General features: G+C 42.6%; 1 protein-coding gene across 4 annotated transcripts; it reads right to left on the reverse strand.

Annotated features, from left to right (window-relative positions):
* Nucleotides 1-200: 200 nt before the first annotated feature.
* On the reverse strand, nucleotides 201-21,471 carry kpna2 (karyopherin alpha 2 (RAG cohort 1, importin alpha 1)). 4 transcript variants are annotated; one of them, XM_068058477.1, is made up of 11 exons: nucleotides 21,397-21,471; nucleotides 20,879-20,984; nucleotides 20,660-20,797; nucleotides 20,494-20,576; nucleotides 16,843-17,111; nucleotides 15,315-15,409; nucleotides 14,676-14,939; nucleotides 13,510-13,743; nucleotides 2,164-2,346; nucleotides 1,166-1,315; nucleotides 201-560 (listed from the first exon to the last, which is right to left on the reverse strand). In XM_068058477.1, exons 2-11 carry the CDS (start codon nucleotides 20,948-20,950, stop codon nucleotides 471-473), a joined length of 1,578 nt encoding a protein of 525 aa, XP_067914578.1. In that variant the 5' UTR covers nucleotides 20,951-20,984; nucleotides 21,397-21,471; the 3' UTR covers nucleotides 201-470. The 4 variants fall into 4 exon arrangements, with proteins under 4 accessions (XP_067914578.1, XP_067914577.1, XP_067914576.1 ...); XM_068058476.1 differs by having other exon boundaries at nucleotides 21,393-21,470; XM_068058475.1 differs by having other exon boundaries at nucleotides 21,356-21,463.
* Between the last annotated feature and the right edge of the window lie 2,982 nt (nucleotides 21,472-24,453).

The following is a 24,453-nucleotide window of genomic DNA, read 5'->3' on the forward strand; positions in this document are numbered from 1 at the left end:
TGCCTCACAAATGAGACTGGATTCAAAAAAATGCATTACTCATGTTGGTGCTTTGGCTTAATTTCCAAGCTCCCATCACATCATGCAAGTTACAGCACTGAAAACAGTATGAAAAACTACCAATTCTTGGTTGCACTTGCCCAGTGTAGCTGAGGTAATAGGAACAAAAACCATAATTTCAGGACTTTATTGATTATTTGAAACTAAAAAGACAAGTATTAACAAAAGGTGTCCATGCACTCAAACCATTTAAGATGGCAAAAGATAACAAAAAAAAAAAGAGTTCTTAAAAAGTATTTACATTCTATGCAATTACAAAAAGGACAGATTAAATTTTTATACAAATGTACATAGAAGTAAATAGTCAAGTACAAGTGTGACATGCTAGACTAAATTTGACAGTCACAAGGAAAAAAGGAAATGACTAAACAGAACATAGATGGCATGTTCAGATGTTTGAAGGGATGCATTCAAAAGTCAAAGGTTACAGCAGGGTTGTCAGTATGAAATGTAAAAGCTTCATCAGTAGCATCTGGCACAACATTCTGGTCTTCCTCAACCTATGAAGAGCATAAACAATGCTAGATTATCTTGTACAGAAAAATTGATTGTTCCATCAAGATACCACAGCTGCATTTAAGACCTCAATTTTATACTGAAGTTGCCTCTTTGCATATTAGATTTTAAAGTCAAAATCCATATGAAACAATTTTTATTCTCTATTAAACAGCAGTTTCCAAAGACTTTCATTGCCACCATGTGATTTGGTAATGGCATAACCTTGGTAGAAAAAAAAACTACTTGGATCAGGATTAGTTTTCATTGTTCCAACCTCATCCCATGCAGATTCATGTGTCTATGGCTGAGATTGTGGGAAACCTTTCCAACATGTACAAGACAGCAGAGGAAAAATCAACCATGTAGGACTAAAGAGTTTATATACTCTATTAGGGACCCTAGTTTCCTTATTTCAAGCTTGGCAAAACTCAGAATAGGAAGTAAAATCAGTGGACTTCAACAGTGAGGACTCAGGAAACTAAATATCAAAGCTTCTCATTTCATTTTATTTCTTTACCACTCAAGTTTCAACACAAGATTGCAATTTGCCACTAAAACAAAATAGATTGAAATCCAGACCCTACAACTTTGAATTACTTTCACTTACCTCTTCTGAGAAGTATTTTTCTATCAGGTTCAGGGAAGCTTTGTACACCAGTTCATTTTCATGGGATTGGAGAGCTTCAATTTTGTCCAAACCTCCACATTCTTCTATCATTAGACAAAGCTTTTCTGTTTCATTAACTTTTTCTGCAGTCTGGAGTAAACAAATACAGCCATCTGAAAACTAGGCTTGGAGGTACAATTTGACTGCAGTATTAATATTGCATTGCAACCTTTTCCAAAAGTTCTAATTTTGGGATTGGCTGATTAGTTTGAGAATACTCATTCAAGTTGCTGAATTACAATCCAGTTTTGACATCTGGTCCAACTAGATAAGCACTTGCAGAAATCAATAAATCAGGTCAAAAGGGACATATTTTAATCTCTAAAGTACCAGCTATCAGTGAAGCTTATTTTATCAAGAAAGATTCTACTGTATATTGACAAGATTAAGCTAATTATATAAATGTCACTGTAGCAAAGACTTCCTTGCATTTGCAGAAATCTTTCACAAGATCAGGCCATATCTACAAGAGTTCATTCAAAATTCCATTTTGCCTTTGGTTCCTTCCAGGTTATTAAACTAGTCGAGTACTGATGTTTCAAATGTGGTTGATTTAGTGCATTTAAAAATAAACCAATTACATTTAAAAATTAAATGTACTAAATCAATTACATCAAGTCCTTTTAGTACTATGATCCAAAAACAGCTTAACTTGCAAGAATTTTGCATGAACACATTAATGCACTAATAGCAAACTTTATTCAGCATTACATTGTGGTATTGTAGCTTCATTTCCCTGGCTAAGAAATTACAAATTGCCAGTTCTTGTTTCCCCATGCTACTCCACTAAAACTGTTGAGTACCCAAGATAAAGATGGACAAAAAACAAAAAAGGGAATTACAGCTGAAAAACTGACCAGTTAGCACATTTGACTCCATTAGCACAGTTCCACCCAGTGGCTGTTACAGTATAACATGCTATGAACAGTAAATCTTACCAGGAATATATTTGTAATAGCATCTAAAATGACTTGGATGGTCTTGCAGTCTTTGACTGATAGCAGAGCCAATAATGGCTCAACAACACCAGATTGAACAAGGTAGATTATTTGATGAATGGTACCACCACTGGTATAGTTTGTCACAGCCCAGACAGCTTCTTTCTGAGATTTAAAGTCACCCTGTGAAATAAAGTTATGAATAAGTTCTACAAGTTGATAAATGCTGGGTAATATAGAAAGGCAATGCATCTAAGATACACAGTAGCCTCAGTAGTGACATGAATAGTTTGGCAACTGAATCCTTTGTCCATCTGAGGAGATGGGACCTTAATTTAATATCTTATTCAAAATACAGCATATCTTAGTTACAAGATTCCCTCAATACAGCACTGAAATGTAGGCTAGAAGATTATATGCACAAGTCTCTGCAGTTGGGCTTGAACTTTAAACTAGAGTGCTACCCAGAGCCACAGCTGATACCCAGTACCTAATCCAGTAAAGCAGCTTTTTGTTAACAGATGTGAATTGTAGGAGAGCTTATGGTGCTGTTGATCATGCTGCTGTGGTTGGTCTGATTTGTTACAATAGTAATTGTTTACTCATGCAAAGTTACCCACCATTTGTCACTGACATCAGTCCTCTACAGGAGGAGGCTGAAATGTTGTCCTAAAGTTGAGGATTAGCTCCTGACAATCAAGTTATTGATCACCTACAAGGCTGAAATCAAGTGTGCTGAATTACCCACTCTAATCACTGTTCCTCTAGCATCAGTTTTTGCTAAAGTATCTAGAACTCACTAGAAGTTCAGAGGGGTTACCCAGGCACACAAATTTTAAAAGCTGTGCATTTTCAAAATCTAAACCAACTAGTGCCAGGGGTTGGTCTAGAGGTGGTGAGCCCATGTTGAGAACAGCTGTATAAAGGCATAATTAACAATTTGCCAGTCAATTCATATTGAAATTAATCTGACTGCATTCTAGTCAAGTGCCATTTGATTCTTGTAGAGGACAATGCAACAACTTCATTTTTACTACTCTAATATCATTTAAATTTAGGTAAAAATGTGCATTTTGGATCCTAGAGTTAAAGGTTCACTTAAGGGAGTGAGATGACAGAACCCAAGAATGCCTAGTGGCAAAACTGAAAATTGTGTCTTGCAGAGAGCATGCTTAGATAATTTAGTTGTATTCAAGTTTAAAGGATAGCTATATAGAGATCTTACCACAGGAGCAGGACATTTTGCTCCTCGAGCCTCCTCTGCCATTCAATAAGATCAAGGCCACCCCCATAACCTTTGACTCCCTTGTAAATAAAAATTAACTTGGCCTTTAATATATTCAAGGACACCCTCCACTGCTCTTTAGGGAAAAGAATTCCAAAGATTAAACAGCCCTAAGAAATTCCTCTTCATCCATTCTAAATGGGTGACCCTTATTTTGAATCTATGCCCTGAGAATCTAGATTCTGAGGGGGAACATCCTCAGCATCTACCCTGTCAAGACCCCTCAAATTGACGAGTCTTGACAGGGTAGATGTTGGAGGTTCCCCTCAGAATCTTAATCACCTCATTTTTCCAAACTCTGGAGTATAGGCCCAACCTGCTCAACTTTTCCTCACAAGACAACCCCTTCATCAGCTTAGTGAACCTTCTCTGAACTGCTCCTAATGCAAGTTTATCCCTCCTTAAGCAAGGAGGGGAACTGCATAGTACTCGGTGCTGTCTCAACACCAGTAGTCATGTCAGGACTTCCCTGCTTTTATACTCCATCCCCCTTGCAATAAATGCAAACATTCTATTTGCCTTCCTAATTCCCTGCTGTACCTGCATGCCAACTAGGAGATTATGTAAAGGATAAATCAGATCCCCCTGTACTGCAGCATTCTGCAGTCTCTCCATTTCAATATTCTGCTTTTCTATTCTTCCTGCCAAACCTCATTTTCCCACATTATACTTAATCTGCCAATTTTTACCTACTCTCAACTAATCCATATCTCTGCAGTGTCCTCACAGCTGGCTTTCTTTCCCATCTTTGTATAGTCTGCAAATTTCATCCAAATTATTAAATGTAGATTGTAAATAGTTGAGGCCCCAGCACAGATCCCTGTAGCACTCTAGTTGCTATTTTCAAACTTGACTATGCCCCAATTATCCTGACTTCAGCCAATCTTTTATCTAGGCTAATTACTACACCAACACCATGAATTCTTATCTAGTGTAGTAACCTTTAATATGTGGCACCTTCTCAAATGCCTTTTGGAAATCCAGACAGACATCTACTGGTTCCCCCTTTATCCACCCTGCTGGTTACATCCTCAAAGAGCTCTAATAAAATTTGTTAACACTATTTCCCTTTTATAAAACTTGACTCTGCCCAATTGCATTATATTTTCTAAATGTCCTGCCACTACTTCATGGATTCCAGCATTTTCCCAATGACATGTTAGGCTACCTGGCCTATAGTTTCCCCACTTTGTCTCCCTCCTTTCTTGACTAGGGGCATTACATTAGTAGGTTTCCAATCCACTGGGACCTTTCCAGAATCTAGGAAATTTTGGAAGATAACAATTGCATCCACTTTTAAGGCCCTAGAATGCAGGCCATCAGGTCCAGGAGACTTGTCAGCCTTTAGTCCCATTAGTTTTCCTCATACTTTTTCCCCCCCAAGTGATCATTTCAAGTTCCTCCCTCTTGCTTCAATTTACTATTCCTGGGACACTGTCTTCTGTGACATCTACAAAATACTTGTTCAAAGTCTCTGCATTTCCTGGTTTCCCCATTAATTCCAGTCTCATGCTCTAAAGGGATGAACACTTCAGCTACTCTTCCTTTTTATATATTTGTAGAAGCTTTTTGTTTGTATTTCTTGCTAGTTTCATACTAACTTCTCTTATTTTTTTGCCATCCTTTGCTAGTTTCTAAAATGTTCCCAATCTTTGTAGCATTGTATACCTTTTTCAATTTGATACCATCCTTAACCAGCCATGGATGATGTATCCTCAGTCTCAAATGAAAGATTTGAGTTATGAAATATCTCCCACTGCTTCTCTATGGTCTTGCCTTGTAATCCATTTTCCCAGTCCACTTTAGCAGACTGTCATTATCTTAAATGATAATTGCAAGGGGAAGACCTAAATTTCTCAAACTGAATGTGAAATTCTATGTTACGATCCTTACCTAGAGGATCTGTTACTGTAAGATTGATCAATCTTACAATGACACATGACTAAATCTAAAGTGCCCGCTCCCAGGTTGGTTTCAGAACATTGTTCAAATACACCATCCTCCAAGCTACTTTCACCAATTTGATTCATCCAATCTGGAAGATATGTACCTGGACACCAAGATCTCTCTGCTCATCTACACTACCACAAATCTTCCCATTAGCCTAGTACTCTGCATTCCTGTTACTCCTTCCAAAGTGAATCACCTCACACACATCCGCATTAAACTCCATTTGCCATCTCAGCCCAGCTCTGAAGCCTATCTACGTCCCTCTGTACCCTACAACATCCTTCGGCACTATCCACAACTCCACCGACCTTCGTGTCATCCGCAAATTTACTAACCCACCCTTCTACACCCTCACCCATTATTGCAGTACCTTTCCTACAAGCCCCCACTATTTGATTTATGCTGTTGTACAGTGTAGCTACTATTAGGGGATTCTACATTTTAATCTTAGAACAGAGATCATTTCATTATTGCACTGATATATTTTATTAAAAGACCTACCCCACCTACTGTTCTTTTCTTCCTATCCTTCTGAAATGTCAAATCCTTTAAATATTAAGTTCCCAGCCTTGCTCACCTTGCAATCACATTTCTGTAATGGCCATCATCTCTATTTTTATTTGTGCTATCAATTCATCCATCTTATTATAAATGCTGTGTGCATTTAGACAAAACCATTTATTATCTTTTACCTGACCTTATTTGTACTGTCCCTTTGATCATTACCCATATAGCTACCCTGGTCAGGGTCAATGTACCTTTAGAACAGAACATTACAGCACAGTACAGGCCCTTCATGTTGCGCCAACCTGTGAAACCATCTGACTTACACTATTCCATTTTCATCCATATGTCTATCCAATGACCACTTAAATGCCCTTAAAGTTGGCGAGTCTACTACTGTTGCAGGCAGGGCGTTCCACGCCCCTACTACTCTCTGCGTAAAGAAACTACCTCTAACATCTGTCCTATATTTATCACCCCTCAACTTAAAGCTATGTCCCCTCATGTTTGTCATCACCATCCAGGGAAAAAGACTCTCACTATCCCCCCTATCTAACCCTCTGATTATCTTATATGTCTCTATTAAGTCACCTCTCCTCCTCCTTCTCTCCAACGAAAACCTCAAGTCCCTCAGCCTTTCCTCGTAAGACCTTCCCTCCATACCAGGCAACATCCTAGTAAATCTCCTCTGCACCCTTTCCAAAGCTTCCACATCCTTCCTATAATGCGGTGACCAGAACTGCACGCAATACTCCAGGTGCGGCCGCACCAGAGTTTTGTACAGCTGCAGCATGACCTCGTGGCTCCGAAACTCGATCCCTTACTAATAAAAGCTAACACCATATGCCTTCTTAACCCTATTAAATCCCTGAAAGTTGCCACCCAGGTTATGTACCTGGACACCATGATCTCTCTGTTCATCTACACTACCACGAATCTTCCCATTAGCCTAGTACTCTGCATTCCTGTTACTCCTTCCAAAGTGAATCACCTCACACATCCGCATTAAACTCCATTTGCCATCTCTCAGCCCAGTTCTGCAGCCTATCTACGTCCCTCTGTACCCTACAACATCCTTCGGCACTATCCACAACTCCACCGACCTTCGTGTCATCCGCAAATTTACTAACCCACCCTTCTACACCCTCATCCAGGTCATTTATAAAAATGACAAACAGCAGTGGCCCCAAAACAGATCCTTGCGGTACACCACTAGTAACTAAACTCCAGGATGAACATTTGCCATCAACCACCACCCTCTGTCTTTTCAGCTAGCCAATTTCTGATCCAAAGCTCTAAATCACCTTCAATCTCATACTTCTGTATTTTCTGCAATAGCCTACCGTGGGGAACCTTATCAAACACCTTACTGAAATCCATATACACCACATGCACTGCTTTACCCTCATCCACCTGTTTGGTCACCTTCTCGAAAAACTCAATAAGGTTTGTGAGGCACGACCTACCCTTCACAAAACCGTGCTGACTATCGCTAATGAACTTATTCATTTTAAGATGATTATAAATCCTGTCTCTTATAACCTTTTCCAACATTTTACCCACAACCGAAGTAAGGCTCACAGGTCTATAATTACCAGGGCTGTCTCTACTCCTTCTTGAACAAGGGGACAACATTTGCTATCCTCCAGCCTTCCAGCACTATCCCTGTCGACAATGACGACAAAGATAAAGGACAAAGGCTCTGCAATCTCCTCCCTGGCTTCCCAGAGAATCCTAGGATAAAGCCCATCTGGCCCAGGGGACTTAGCAATTTTGCAAAGTGTGAAAATTGCTAACACCTCCTCCTTGTGAACCTCAATCCCATCTAGCCTAGTAGTCTGCATCTCAGTATTCTCGACAACATTTTCATTCTCTACTGTAAATACTGACAAAAAATATTCATTTAACGCTTCCCCTATCTCCTCTGATCCCACACAACTTCCCACTACTATCCTTGATTGGCCCTAATCCAACTCTAGTCATTCTTTTATTCCTGATATACCTATAGAAAGCCTTAGGGTTTTCCTTGATCCTATCCGCCCCCTCACAACCCCGTCCCAGCCCGCCCCCCCCTCGCACCATCTTCACCCCGCACCCCCTTCCCCTGCACCCCCCCCCCCTCCCTCTACCCCTCCCCCTTGCATCCCCTCCTCCCACCGGCACCATCCTACACCTGTGTAGGGGCCCCAACAACCCCACTGCCTTGTGGGCGTCTCGGGAGAGACCAAGGCTAAGGGAGTAAACCCTAACAGAAAATCCGGAGCGGAACCCCGTAGGCGGTCATGTGTCACCTTTGGCATGTTTCCGGCAGTTCCTGCAGCCATACTGGTGCCAAACGTCGTGTCCTGCACTCCTTTGGACCCCACCAGAAAGGCCGAGAGGGGGGTTTTGACGACTGGGCAACTCTCAACCTCCATAAATTTGCCCAGGCATGCGCCATGGAGAGGTCACGCCATAGTTGCCTCACAGCGACTGAAACAACACGGAATCCGCCAATGACTTCTCGTGTCCTCTCCTCGCTCTTAGCTCTCCCTTTAGCTCTTTCCTGGCTAGCTTGTAACTCAAGCGCCCTAACTGAGCCTTCACATCTCATCCTAACATAAGCCTTCTTCTTCCTCTTGACAAGCGCTTCAACTTCTTTAGTAAACTACGGCTCCCTCGCTCGACAACTTCCTCCCTGCCTGACAGGTACATACTTATCAAGGACACGCAGTAGCTGCTCCTTGAATAAGCTCCACATTTCGATTGTGCCCATCCCCTGCAGTTTCCTTCCCCATCCTACGCATCCTAAATCTTGCCTAATCGCATCATAATTTCCTTTCCCCCAGCTATAATTCTTGCCCTGCGGTATATACCTGTCCCTGCCCATCGCTAAGGTAAACCTAACCGAATTGTGATCACTATCACCAAAGTGCTCACCTACATCTAAATCGAACACCTGGCTGGGTTCATTACCTAATACCAAATCCAATGTGGCATCGCCCCTGGTTGGCCTGTCTACATACTGTGTCAGAAAACCCTCCTGCACACTGGACAAAAACTGACCCATCTAAAGTACTCAAACTATAGTATTTCCAGTCAATATTTGGAAAGTTAAAGTCCCCCATAACAACTACCTTGTTACTCTCGCTCCTGTCGAGAGTCATCTTCGCTATCCTTTCCTCTACATCTCTGGAACTATTCAGAGGTCTATAGAAAACTCCCAACAGGGTGACCTCTCCTCTCCTGTTTCTAACCTCGGCCCATACTACCTCAGTAGATGAGTCCTCAAACGTCCTTTCTGCCGCTGGAATACTCTCCTTGTTTAACAATGCCACACCCCCCCCCCTCTTTTACCATCTTCTGTTCTTACTGAACCATCCAAATCCCAGAACCTGCAACATCCATTCCTGCCCCTGCTCTACCCATGTCTCCAAAATGGCCACAACATAGAGATCCCAGGTACCAACCCATGCTGCAAGCTCACCCACCTTATTCCAGATGCTCCTGGCGTTGAAGTAGACACACTTTAAACCAAGTTTTTGCTTGCCAGTGCCCTCTTGCGTCCCTGTAACCTTATCCCTGACCTCACTACTCTCAACATCCTGTACACTGGAACTACAAATTAGGTTCCCATTCCCCCACTGAATTAGTTTAAACCCCCCCCAAAGAGCACTGGCAAATCTCCCCCCCAGTATATTGGTACCCCTCTGGTTCAGGTGAAGACCATCCTGTTTGTAGAGGTCCCACCTACCCCAGAAAGAGCCCCAATTATCCAGGAAACCAAAACCAAAACTTTAAGACTGTTTTTTTCTCTGGGCAAGTATGAGCTGCAGCTGTTTCCCAAGGCAACAACAAGAGTGGTTAAATGCCATATTGTATCAGTTTGACTGTGTAAGGATTGGCTAGAACCAGTTTGATCTCAACACCAGCAAAGTATGCTCAGTAGAAAAATCTACTTTGGCCTACAGGCAGTGTTTCACCTAAAGAGGCAAAAACCCCTGAAAAAGGAATAGTTGCATTGTTGGAGGTAGCAAATTCCTTTTTACTTCCAGTCTCAGAAGTGACTTTGTTGCCTTGAGTTTGAGAGTTCTGGAATTTAGTTTCTACTGATAGACTGCTAATTAAAAATCCAAATAGACCTGTCAAAGAGGATATCACAGCTGTGCTGAAGGAGGGCACTTTGGGAGGACTCGAGCAGTGAGGCAATATGGGCAGAACTCAAATAGGAAGGGTGCAGTAACAATGTTGGGGCTGTACTACAGGTCTCAACAGCAAGCGTGAGATAGAGGTACAAATATGTAAACAGATTATGGAAAGATGTAGGAGCAACAGGGTGGTGGTGATAGGAGATTTTAATTTTCCCAACATTGACTGGGATTCACTTAGTGTTAGAGGTCTAGATGGAGCAGAATTTGTAAGGAGCATCCAGGAGGGTTTTCTAGAGCAGTATGTAAATAGTCCAACTTGGGAAGGGGCCATACTGGACCTGGTGTTGGGGAATGAGCCCGGCCAGGTGGTTGAAGTTTCAGTAGGGGACTACTTTGGGAATAGTGATTACAATTCCGTAAGTTTTAGAATACTCATGGACAAAGACGAGAGTGGTCCTAAAGGAAGAGTGCTAAATTGGGGGAAGGCCAACTATACCAAAATTCGGCAGGAGCTGGGGAATGTAGATTGGGAGCAGCTGTTTGAAGGTAAATCCACATTTGATATGTGGGAGGCTTTTAAAGAGGTTGATTAATGTGCAGGAGACATGTTCCTGTGAAAATGAGATAGAAATGGCAAGATTAGGGAACCATGGATGACAGGTGAAATTGAGAGACTAGCTAAGAGGAAAAAGGAAGCATACATAAGGTCCAGGAGGCTGAAGAAAGACGAAGCTTTGAAAGAATATCAGGAATGTAGGACCAATCTGAAACGAGGAATTAAGAGGGCTAAAAGGGGTCATGAAATATCTTTAGCAAACAGGGTTAAGGAAAATGCCAAAGCCTTTTATTCATATATAAGGAGCAAGAGGGTAACTAGAGAAAGGATTGGCCCACTCAAGGACAAAGGAGGAAAGTTATACATGGAGTCAGAAAATGGGTGAGATTCTAAACAAGTACTTTGCATCAGTATTCACTGAAGAGGGACATGACAGATGTTTGATTACTCTAGGTCAAGTCAGCATAAGGAGGGAGGAAGTGTTGGGTATTCTCAAAGGAATTAAGGTGGACAAGTCCCCAGGTCCAGATGGGATCTATCCCAGGTTTCTGAAGGAAGCAAGAGGGGAAATAGCTGGGGCCTTAACAGATATCTTTGCAGCATCCTTAAACACAGGTGAGGTCCCAGAGGACTGGAGAATTGCTAATGTAGTCCCCTTGTTTAAGAAGGGTAGCAGGGATAATCCAGGTAATTATAGACCGGTGAGCCTGACGTCAGTGGTAGGGAAGCTGCTGGAAAAGATACTGAGGGATAGGATCTAAGCCCATTTTCTTCCAAATGGGAATATCAGTGATAGGCAACATGGTTTTGTGCAGGGAAGGTCATGTCTTACCAACTTAATAGAATTCTTTGAGGAAGTGACAAAGTTGATTGATGAGGAAAGGGCTGTAGATGTCATATACATGGACTTCAGTAAGGTGTTTGATAAGGTTCCCCAAGGTAGGTTGATGGAGAAAGTGAAGTCACATGAGGTCCAGGGTGTACTAGCTAGATGGATAAAGAACTGGCTGGGCAACAGGAGACAGAGTAGCGGTGGAAGGGAGTTTCTCAAAATGGAGACGTGTGACCAGTGGTGTTCCACAGGGATCTGTGCTGGGACCACTGTTGTTTGTGACATACATAAATGATTTGGAGGAAAGTATAGGTGGTCTGATTAGTAAGTTTGCAGACGACACTAAGATTGGTGGAGTAGCAGATAGTGAAGGGGACTGTTAGAGAATACAGCAGAATATAGATAGATTGGAGAGTTGGGCAGAGAAATGGCAGATGGAGTTCAATCAGGGCAAATGTGAGGTGATGCATTTTGGAAGATCCAATTCAAGAGTGAACTATACAGTAAATGGAAAAGTCCTGGGGAAAATTGATGTACAGAGAGATTTGGGTGTTCAGGTCCATTGTTCCCTGAAGGTGGCAACGCAGGTCAATAGAGTGGTCAAGGCAGCATATGGCATGCTTTCCTTCATCAGACGGGGTATCGAGTACAAGCGTTGGCAGGTCATGTTACAGTTGTATAGGACTTTGGTTCGGCCACATTTGGAATACTGCGTGCAGTTCTGGTCTCCACATTACCAAAAGGATGTGGCTGCTTTGGAGAGGGTGCAGAGGAGGTTCACCAGGATGTTGCCTGGTATGGAGGGCGCTAGCTATGAAGAGAGGTTGAGTAGATTAGGATTATTTTCATTAGAAAGACAGAGGTTGAGGGGGGACCTGATTGAGGTGTACAAAATCATGAGGGGTATAGACAGGGTGGATAGCAAGGAGCTTTCCCCCCCACCCCCCGAGTCGGGGATTCAATTACTAGGAGTCATGAGTTCAAAGTGAGGGGAAAAGTTTAGTGGGGGGGGGGAGAATATGTGTGGAAAGTTCTTTATGCAGAGGGTGGTGGGTGCCTGGAACACATTGCCAGCAGAGGTGGTAGACGCAGGCACAATAGCATCTAAGATGTATCTAGACAGATACATGAATGGGCAGGAAGCAAAGAGATACAGACCCTCAGAAAATAGGCGACATGTTTAGATAAAGGATCTGGATCGGTTCAGGCTTGGAGGGCCAAAGGGCCTGTTCCTGTGCTGTAATTTTCTTTGTTCTTTGTTGCTATACTCCTTGTTGAAAGATCTGTGATGTCTGCTGCAGCCAATGTACCATGAATCCATTACAGATTGTTCAAATTTGCCTAGACTTAGTGGCATTGGACTGTTTGACTCTGGGACAACTCACCAAACTGGGATTGTAACCACCAGGACTTACAACCCAGCTATTTAATTTTAAGAAACAGCTCTAACATAAAACATTTTAAAACTAGTTAACCATTGATTGAACGTATGTGTGCACACATGAGGGTTTAAGATTTAATCCATTAATAGTTTGTTAAAGGTACCTAGTTTGGTGTTTTATTCTGGGGGTTAAAGTATTTAATTGCCTAATTTCCAGTAGCTGGGAAACTAATATGCTGTGACCTGTGGAGTAATGGGACTGAATTGACAATGCATTACTCCCACCTCAGTCATAACACCCTGCACTAGTGCCTTGTCCTTTGTCAACTTTAAATTTCCCCTCACTTGACCCCTTGCCCCCACTATTTAGTTTAAAGCCCTCTACAGCCCTAGTTATACATTTCACCAGGACACTGGTCCCAGCACTTCAGCCCAGAACTGTTCAGGTGAAGGAAATCCCAATGGTACAGCAACTGCACCACCCGCCAGCTCCCGCCCCCCCCCCCCCCCCTTTTCCCAGTGCCTCATTAATCAAAACCCACTTCTTTCAACTGATCTTTATCCTATGCCAATTTGCTCAAATATAGTAAACATTCTATTTCCAAGGTCTCAGCAATAACTTCTGAACTGCTAGAGGTTAGTTCCCAGCCAGTTTAGTCTAAACAATGACCACATTAGCTGAGACTACAGATGATTTACATTACTCACCTTTTTAAGCAATTGAATGAGGGGTGGAACTAGTCCATTATCAATAATGGCTTGGATTTGTTCTGGCTTCCCAGCTGTAATGTTAGAGATTGTCCAGGCAGCTTCCTTTTGGACATTGCTCTTTGAGTGAACAAGCAGAGCACTAAAGAAGTTCAACACACCAGAGTCAATCACTACTTGTGTCTGATCATCTGTACCAGTCACTATATTGCCCACTGCCCTGAGTCCAGGAGTCTGAAACAATTAGAAATTAAAAAAAAAAAAACAAGTTAGTAAATAAGTGAATCACCAGTACATAATTCTTCCATGAAAGCTTTAGCCCAAGACCTGGTTCAGTATATCCAAATACAAACTTCCTTTCTGGGATAAATCAGGTTGTTCAAATATTGAGTTTACTTCCAGGACATATCAGGATATATCCAACACTGGCAATTATACAAGTGTCTCTGCAGTCCCAAGACCCATTCCTTCAGTGTCAGCAAGGTATTCACCGAATGGGCTTTAGACAAGTTGGACATGTTACTGAAAAGTCCATGATATAACTAAAATGTGCAGTTAAATTTACAATCAAGCAGCATTAACACTCAATTGGGCAAGTCACTTATTCAGTGGGATTGGCTTTTGAAACAAAAATGTAAAAGGACTGCCAGATTCTATACAAAGTAGGAAAAATGGTGTCAACTCAGTAAAACGTCCATCCCTTAAACTTAAACTACAGTAGGCTATCAGAAATGACCACTGGATATTTCCCACAAGCAGCTATGACACCATGATCAGCTCAAGAGTCACTTGCCACCTGCCCATTCATGATCCATTTGGCTGAGAAATGCTGAATTCATATCAGATGCACTTCAGCAGGATGTGCAAGAGTTTGTACTTAGTCAGCAATTAAATCCATGCAGCCAGCAACTCAATCGAACTAGGTTTAAAATGCTGCAAGTGCTACAATGCATATTCAGGCATACAGCTCAGGCAGTCTTGAATAGCTATCAGGTCAGTTAGAACTGTAGCTCTTCTGTAAACACTGATCTGATCACTCAAATAACTGAAGCTTTCTAGCATATTCTGATTAAGTTTAAATATTTCTGAATAGATATTGATCTGAATTGTGTCACCAGTAATTGTCAGCACACCAGTTAAATTTCTCATTTAAAAATTGAACTTACCATTATTGATAGTTCACATGATGCCAACAGCTGCACCAAGCGTGGCACAACCCCAGTACACACCACCACGTCAATGCGGTCATTGGAACCATCTGTTAGATAAGAGATAGCCCAGCATGCATCTGCTAGAACTTCTTTGTCATCGTGGTTTAGAAGGCGTACAAGGGCTGGCAGAATCTGCTTTACTGCTTCTATTGGCGGAGATGGGCTCTTGTTACGGCAGAGATTGGACAACGTCCAAGTTACATTTCGCAGATAGCTAGACTGGAATGAGATAGAAAGAAATATGTTGCTCTTCTTTCACTGCCACTGGAACAACATCCTGGAACAGAATTGCAAGTGTACCTACACCACATGGACTGCAATAGTTCAAGAAGGTAGCTCACCAGCACCTTCAAGGGCAATTAGGGATGAGCAGTAAGTGCTGGCCACATCCCAAGAATGAATACAAAATGCAAGACATTAACAAATGCATTTATGGGCTAAGCAAACCTGTTATTTTCAAAAATAGTGGACACAGTATATTTCATTAGTCTATGATCCAAATTTAGAAGCTGTAATTAACAATATTGCTATGACTACTTGACATGAATCCAGAGACACCTCAACCATTTTAGTAGGCATGCTACTCCAACTCACCGATAATGCAGAGAATTCAGGAACAGCCAATAATGCAAGTAATGGGTCAAGAGCTCCACATTTGATAACCAAGTCTCTGTAGTGTGATCCATCACCTGAAACAAAGGCCAGTTCATTTTTCATATAAATGATGATCAAGTGTACAAAGCTGAAACAAGTTGCAATGCTTTGACTGTGCCAACATTCAGTTGCGTCCCTTGGAGGGACAACTTAATTACATTGTAAACATTTGCAATGAAATTGTTTGTGCAAGTCCAATTTCAAGAAAAGTTACTATACAATAGAGGACTACTGCACCATGGACAATTACAAGGCTCAAGGGAAATGGAAACAAATTAAGGCCCTATAAATTACATTTCAGGGTTCAACTGAGTAGATGGATGCTGGAGGACTGAAATTGCCATTTCCAAAATGAGAGGCTCAACTGAGTAATTATAGGGCAGGAAATTTTGGCATTTCAAAAAGACAGAATGACTAAGTTTCCAAATGTGAGGTGATGCATTTTTGCATAAGGAATAGAGATGCTATACAGATATAATGGCACAATTGTAAAGAATGTGCAGGGATAGGACCTGGGGGCTCATGATGATAGATCTTTGAAGTTGGTAGGACAGTAGTTATCAAAACATAAATATAGCTATAGACTACAAAAGCAGGGAATTTATGCTGAACCTTTTAAAGCTCTGGTTAGGCCACAACTAGAGTATTGTATGCAGTTCTGATCACTAATTTAGGAAAGATGTGAGGGTCCTTGAGGCACTGCAGAGGATATTTACCAGAATGGTTCTGGGATAAGGGATCTTAGCCACACTGTTAGGTTGGTGAAGCTGGGGATTGTTCTCAGAACAAGAGATTGAAGGGAGTTTTGATAGGTGTACAAGATTATGACAGGCTTAGATAAGGCAACAAAAAAGCTGCTCCATTAGCTAATGGTACAAGGACTAGGGGACACAGATTTAAGGTTTTGGGAAAAAGGGGAAAGATTGTTTTGTTTAAATGTAGAGTGGTAATGATCTGGAACTCTCTGCCTATGAGTGGTGGTGAAAGCAGAGACAATGATTGACTTCAAATAAAATGGGATGAGCACTTGAAGGGAAATAACTTGCAGGGAGAGCAGGGGAATGAGATGGATTGGATCGCTCTACAGGGAGCTGGCATGGACTCTGACAAATGGCTTCCTTATGTGCCATAATGGAGGTCAATTAAAACACTGCCACACTAGTTGAAACTTAAACAATCTTAATTTTATGACTTGGTAATGGAGTACACTAATTACTCTTCCAAGTAGCCATTCATGTGTTGAGGGAACAGAGGTATCAGAAGACAGGGTGGTGCAGCAAAACAACAAGGATCAAGAGTAAATCCTGACAGATTTTCTCCTGCTCCCACCATCCAGTTCCAAGAAGTAATTTCTTCTAGTTCTTAATGGCCAGTTATGACAGCTAAATTACAAGCTGCACATTTCAGTCATTGAACATCTCTACGAACAATCCTTCTGCCTTTGATATAGTAATGACTTGACAGTTACCTGCAATGTTTCCTAAAGCCCACACTGCTTGTTCACTGATGTGGGGATGTGGAGAAGCTAGCAGATTGATGAATGCTGGAATAGCACCACCATCAACAACTGCCTTAGTCTGATTGGAGGTTCCAGAAGCTATGTTGGTGAGGGCCCATGCAGCTTCAAATTGGATTGGACTACAGTCAAAGTTCCCAAGGAATCCTACAAATTTGGGGATGAGCCCAGCCTGAATGATTTTGTCTATGGGAGGATGTTTCTCTCTAGACAGTAGTTTCCTAGGAGGGAAAAAGAAAACAATTTTGAAGACCCAAGACATTACTATGCTGACAATTAACTGTCAATAGTACTGCTAAATGTCACTTAAGGAGTTAGGAATATGTAAAATATGAGCTGCAATTCTGGGAGAAACTAGAACAGTAGAATCAGCAATTCTCTAGCTGGGAAACACGAAGCAACAAACCCAAACAAATTTCTGAATTGTGAAAATCAGAAGTATCCCAGGATTTATCCCCATTGTCGTATTAACTCACTCGAGTTGCATTGTTGCAATTGGTCAGCCTTGGGTGTGCATGTGAAGGAAGGGGGCAGATTTCATTACAGATGAGATTCTTCCTAGAAAGGAGTATTGGTATGGACAGATTCATTCTCCAGTTCAGTTCTAACCAGTCTGCCCAATAGCCTGTCTCAGCTTATACTGAATGAAATATTGGATGGAGTTAGATACAGATCAGCCATGATCTTATTGAATGGAGCAACTGACTTGTGGGCCTACTCCTTTTCCTGTGTTCCAAGTACATTGATCAGGGGAATAGTGGCACTGTATGGGCACTACATCCCATCCATTTGTGGTTCAGTTGAAAGTGCAGAGCTTCAATTACTGAGAACTGAATCATGTCAGCAGCAAGCTGACCAAGAGCACTACTAGTCTCCAGGTAACCCCTCTGACCAGCTGTCACCCCAGTCTGAAATTTTTTATCAGCTCTGACAGGCATCTGGGGACAGCTGGTGTTGTACCAGGTTAAAATTAATGGAGTTAATTAGAAATAGCCAACTATATTTGTTTAGTGTATGTGGTACATAAAATGGTATTGAGGAAATCAAATACAACTTTTCAGAAGGCTACAAGATTAGTCAACAAGTTATTAATGGAAATGTGACTGCATGGGTATGTTTTCCATCTTCATGGAAACATCATGAGTAAATGGATGTTTGTGGGAATGCAACTCATGTTTTAGGGAAGATGTACTGTGACCTTACACAAGTTTTTCTTCAATTCATTCAATGGGCATCACTGGCTAGGCCAACATTTATTGCCCATGCCCAATTGTCCTTGAAGGTGGTAGTGAGCTGCTTTCTTGAACCACTGCAGTCCTTGGAGCATAGGTACACCCACAGTGCAGTTAGGGAGTTCCAGGATTTTGATACAGCAACAGTGAAGAAACAGCGATATAGTTCTAAGTCAGGATACTGTGTGGCTTGGAGGGGGAACTTGCAGGTAGTGTTGCCATGCATATGCTGCCCTTGTCCTTCTAGTTAGGAGAGTTTGCAGGTCTGGAAGGAGCCTTGGTGAGTTGCTGCAGTGCATCTTGTAGATGGTACACACTGCTGCCACTGTGCATCAGTGGCAAAGGGAGTAAATGTTGAAGGTGGCAGATGGGGTCTCAATCAAGTGGACTGCACATTTGTGGATGGTGTGGAGCTTCTAGTGTTGTTGGAGCTGCACCCATCCATGCAAGTGGAGTGTACTCAATCACACTCCTGTCTTGTACCTTGTAGATGGTAGACAGGGAGGAGAGTGTTACACACTGCAAAATTCCCAGCCTCCAACTTGCTCTTGTAGCCACAGCATTTATATGGCTGGTCCAGTCCAGTTTCTAGTCAATGGTAACCCCAGGATGTTGATAATGGCAGATTTAGCAATGGTAATGCCATTGAACATCAAGGAGAGATAATCATTGCCTGGCACTTTCATTGCACAAATGTTACTTGCCATTTATCAGCACACACCTGGATGTTGTCCAGATTATCTGAGGAGTCACAAATGGTGCTGAACACTGTTCAGTAAACATTCTCACTACTGACCTTATAATGGAGGGAAGGTCATTGATGAAGTAGCTGAAGATGGTTGGGCCTAAGACAATACCCCAAGAAACTCCTGCAGTCATGTCCTGGGACTGAGATGATTGACCAACAACCACAACCATCTTTTTGTGCTAGGTGTGACGAGGGCAGCGCATTGGCACAGTGGTTAGCACCACAGCCTCACAGCTCCAGCAACCCAGGTTCAATTCTGGGTACTGCCTGTGTGGAGTTTGCAAGTTCTCCCTGTGCCTGCGTGAGTTTCCTCCAGGTGCTCCAGTTTCCTCCCACATGCCAAAGACTTGCAGGTTGATCAGTAAATTGGCCATTAGCAATTGCCCCTAGTATAGGTAGGTGGTAGGGAAATACAGGGACAGGTGGGGATGTGGTAGGAATATGGAATTAGTGTAGGATTAGTATAAATGGGTGGTTGATGGTCAGCACAGACTCAGTGGGCCAAAGGGCCTGTTTCAGTGCTGTATCTAAACTAAACCACTTGAGAGATTTCCCCAATTCCCATTGACTCCAGTTTTGCTTGGGTTCTTTGATGCCATACTATTAATTGCTGCCTTGACATCAAAAGGAATCACACCTCTGGAATTCAGCTCTTGTTCATGTTTGGACCAAGGCTGTAATGGAAGTCAGGAGCTGAGTGGCCCTGGCAGAACCCAAACTGAGCAGTGAGCAGGTTATTGCTGAGCCAAGTGCTGCTTGATAGAAGCTTATAGGTTTGAGGGGTCATTGTCAGTGCTAACATCCTTTCTGCATCTACCCTATGGTGGGAGTCCAGAACCAGGGGTCATAGTCTAAGGATACAGCATAAAACTTTCAGGACTGAGATGGGGAGAAATTTCTTCACCCAGTGAAGAGCCTGTGGAATTCACTACCACAAAGCAGTTGAGGCCAAAACAATGCATGTTTAAGGAGTTAGATGGTATAGTGCTTGGGGCAAAAGGGATCAAAAAGGATGTGGGGGGGGGGGGGGGGAAGAAAGGAGGAGGAGCAGGAACAGGTTACTGAGTTGCATGATCAGCCATGATCATAATGAATGGCAGAGCAGGCTCAAAGGGCCAAATGGCCTACTCCTATTTTCTATGTTTCCATATTATATGGAGAAATGGTCAATAAACACAGCCTTACCAATTTTACTGGATCCTAAATACATGCATAGGCATCAGGACAGGATTCAATGATGCCACTTTCCTTCAAAAGAGAATCACTAAATAATCTCATTGCTTAGTCTTAAATAACCACTTGGACCAGTCACCACTGAAAGTCATTTAGCTTCAACTTTAGCACCTTGCTATTTAGTACTTTCAGATGAAGTAATGTTACTCAATAGTAGCAGATGAGAGAAAGTGCACCCATTCTAGAACAGTCCGACAGATTGGAAACAAATTTCTAGAACACAATGGCCAATTATATCTATTGGATGATGCTTGGGACATTATCCTCAAATTTGCATTCTTTTTTTAAAAAAAGCTCTCGGCTCTGCATTAACTTTACAAAACGATATCAAAATTTAAAAGCCTTCAAATTCCCAACAACGCTAGCAAGACACGGTCAACCCACTCTTACCTAGCAGCCTGAGTCGCTTGGAGTTGAGTTTCTAAATAACTGCTCTGGATGCCTTGGATTATTTCTTCCAAATTCATATGCACCTGATTTTAAACAAATAGTCAGCAATCGATAGCAAAATCATTAATTCACAAATTTAGTACGATTGCATTCAAATATATGGTACCTGGATATTATTCTTTTCCTGAAGGGGAGATACATTTTCATCAGGAAAACTGCTCACATTCCTCCTTTTAAACAGCTGATCATCCTTTTTGGCTTTCCGCAGTTCAACATTGGTTTCGATTCTCCTGCGTCTCAATTCCTTTAAACAAAACGGTACCAATTAGGCCACTTATGGACATCTTGGAAACTACTACAACTTCCATAAAAAATCACAACTCACGTTGGCGTCTTTCCCCTTGTTCTTAAATTTCGTCAGGCGGGGGTAAGCGTTCTCGTTGGGTGTGGTTGACATCTTCCACCTTCAAGTAACTCAATCAAAATCAACTCTACGTAACGAAATAGACAGAGTTCGATACATTGAACGTGTTTCAACGGTCGGGGCAGATTTTTTTTAAAAAGTATTTCAAAAAATGTGCTTTACAAATATAGGATAAAACATTTTGTTAAAGGGAAACTTCTGCATCCAATTTACATTAGCAACCATTAAAGTTTCAACGCTTAAAAGAGCTACTTAGTCAAATAGTGAACAGCTCAAAGTGAAAAATGACCCAAGTTTTACGTACTTGCGGAAGTTACAATCAGACAAAGATTTACACGCACGCCACGTTTGAATGGGACTCCACTTAGAATTCTTTCGCTAAAGTTGTAACTATTCAGAAATTCTATTACTGCTATACAATAGCTTAGATAAACTTACTATATCAGAGTGCTTGTAATCAAGAAAAATAAAATACCAACAGAAAGCCTTGTGCTCACAGCGTCTACACACCCGACCCAACAGTAGTGTGAAAGAGGTCGCTGCTCCGGCTATTTAAAGTTCCCGCTTTGCTGCGCTCCTATTGGTTCATTCGATTCAAAGCAATTTCTCAATTGGCTGGTTTGAAAGAAGCCGAGGCTGCAGCCAATCAGGTACAGGTTCATAAAACTGCTACTCCGCACACAGCGCTGTCCCTGGAGTGTATTCAATATATTGAGTCCATCAGTTCCTCTTCTTCATCCTCCTGTTTTTCCTCGTGGAACTTTGCAGTATATATATAACAAAAACTGGTTTAGGAATTAAAACAATAATTGTTGGAACCAGTCAGCAAGTCAGGTAGTATCTCATCTACATGCTGCCCCTCGGTGACATTATCTGAAAACACATATGTACCCTGACTGCTTCCAGTTCCACCTCACTCACCATCTTTCTGGACTCCTCCATTTTCTTAATTGTCACACTGCTTGTCCAATAGGTGAATGGAAATTTCCTCCAACTAAATATTGGAAAGACCAAAGCCACTGTTTTCAGTCCCTGCCATGCGTGTTGCTTCAATTTATAATAAAAACAGCACTCAGCAGATCTGGCAGCATCTGTGGAAAAAGAAACAGAGTTAACGTTTCAGGTCGATGACCTTTCGTCAGACCTGCTGAGTATTTCCAGCACTTTCTGTTTTTATTTCAGATTTCCAGCATCTGCAGTATTTTGCTTTTATTGCTCCATTTATACCTTGGTCAGACCTTATCTGGAGTACTGCGTTCAGTTATAGGCACTGAACCTCAGAAAAGATATATTGGCCTTAGAGGTGGTACAACACAAGGCTTAGAGTTCAATGCTGAATGTTACATAAACTTACATGTGAACATATGAATTAGGAACAGGAGTAGCCCCATGAGCCCGCTCTGCCATTTGATAAGATCATAGCTGATCTGATTGTGGCCTCAACTCTATTTACCTTGTCCACTCACTCAGGGTGGTGGTGCAGTGGTATTATCACGGGGCCAATAACCCAGTAAACCCAGGGTATTGCTCTGGGGACATGGGTTCAAATCCTTAAAGACCCCTCTTCACTAATCCCCTTTAGGGAAGGAAATCTGCTGTCATTGCTTGGTCTAGCCTACACCAGAACCAATGTGGTTGACTCTTACAACTGAGTGGCTTGCCAACTACTACAAAGTCAATAAGGAAGAATACAACCAGGCTATCTGGCATTAACCTAGGCACCAGAAATGACAGTGGCAAACCTAGCCCTGTCGATCTGGTAAAGTCTTTTCTTACAGACAAATGTCCCAGACACCACCATCACCATCCTGACAGACCCAGCAAAGGTAGCGGCATAGTGGTATAGAGTTGGGAGGGTGTCACACTAGAAGTCCTCAACAGTGTCTCATGGCATCAGGTCAAACATGGGCAAGGAAACCTCCTGCTGATTGCTACCTACTGCCCCTGTTCAGCTGATGAATCAGTACTCCCCCATGCTGAACACCAGAATGTACTCTTGGTGAGGACTTCAATGTCTTTCACCAAGAGTGGCTCGGTAGCACCATTGCTGGCCGCTAGACTGGATCTGCAGTGGGTTTTTTTCCCCAAAATATAATTTATTCATAAAAATCTGTAAAAAAAAACATTACAAAGCAGTTCAAAACAGCACCAAGTTGATATTCCAAAAAGTGCAAAGGAAATCAGTTTTCTTCAATACAGGAATGAGATGCCTCACAACCCTTCCATTCCATTTTACCTGCCATGTACATTTTACAGCAAAACCATATTTGGTGTAAACAGCCTGAAGGGTTTCCCATGGGTCCAGCCCCTCAGTTCACTTTGGTGGGAGGACCTTACACAGTGGTCTTTCCCCACTGAGCCTTTGCAGCAGCTGCCCAAAGCTTTTGTGCATCCCTCAGCACCTAGTCCTGGACCTTGGAATGTGCCAGTCTGGAACACTAGGTTGTGGACAACTCTTTGCGCTGGAAGACCAGCAAGTTTTGGGCAGACCAAAGAGCATCTTTCACCGAATTGACGGTCCTCCAGTAGCAGTTGATGTTTATCTCGGTGTGCGTCTCTGGGAACAGCCCATAGGGCAGACTCCTGTGTTACAGAGTTGTTTGGGATGAACTGTGACAAAAACCACTGCATCTCTTTCCACACCTGCTTTGCCAAGACATATTCCTGAAGGAGGTGGGCAACTGTCTCTTTCCCACCGCAGCCACCTCGAGGGCAGTGTGTGGAGGGGGCAGGACTCCTGGCAAGCAGGAAGGATCTGACGGGGAGGGTCCTTCTCACCACCAGCCAAGCTACGTCTTGGTGCTTGTTTGAAAGTTCTGGTGATGAGGCGCTCTGCCAAATAACTTTGGGGAACCATCCGACCGGATCCACCATCTCCTTTTCCCGTAGGGCCTTGAGGACATTCCGTGCAGACCACTGCCTGATGGATTGCTGGTCAAAGGTGTTTTCCCGCAGAAACTTTCCCACGAAGGACAGGTGGTACGGCACAGTCCAACTGGATGGAACGTTCTGTGGCAATGTGACCAGGCCCATCTTTCGCAACACCGGGGACAGATAGAACCTCAGCATGTAGTGACACTTGGTGTTTGCGTACTGCGGCTGTACGCACAGCTTGATGCAAACGCACACGAAGAAGGTAATCAGGATGAGGGAGACGTTGGGTACATTTTTCCCGCCCTTATCCAGAGGTTTGAACATCGTGTTCCTCTGAACCATTTTAGATCTCCAGATAAAGTGGAAAATGGCTCGGGTGACCGCCACAATGCAGGAGTGGGGTATGGGCTAGACCTGCGCCACATACAGCAACAACATGAGCGCCTCGCACCTGATCACCAGGTTCTTACCCACAATGGAGAGAGATGGCTGCTCCCACATGCTCAGTTTATGGTGTACCCTGGCTACCTGCTCCTTCCAGCTTTTGGTGCACGTCCCCGCCCTTCCGAACCATATCCCCAGCACCTTCAGGTAGTCAGACATGACGGGGAAGGGGACAAAGGAACGGTCGGCCCAGTTCCCAAAGAACATGGCCTCACTCT

The sequence above is a fragment of the Heterodontus francisci genome, chromosome 26 (assembly GCF_036365525.1).
Source record: "Heterodontus francisci isolate sHetFra1 chromosome 26, sHetFra1.hap1, whole genome shotgun sequence".
NCBI lineage: Eukaryota > Metazoa > Chordata > Chondrichthyes > Heterodontiformes > Heterodontidae > Heterodontus > Heterodontus francisci.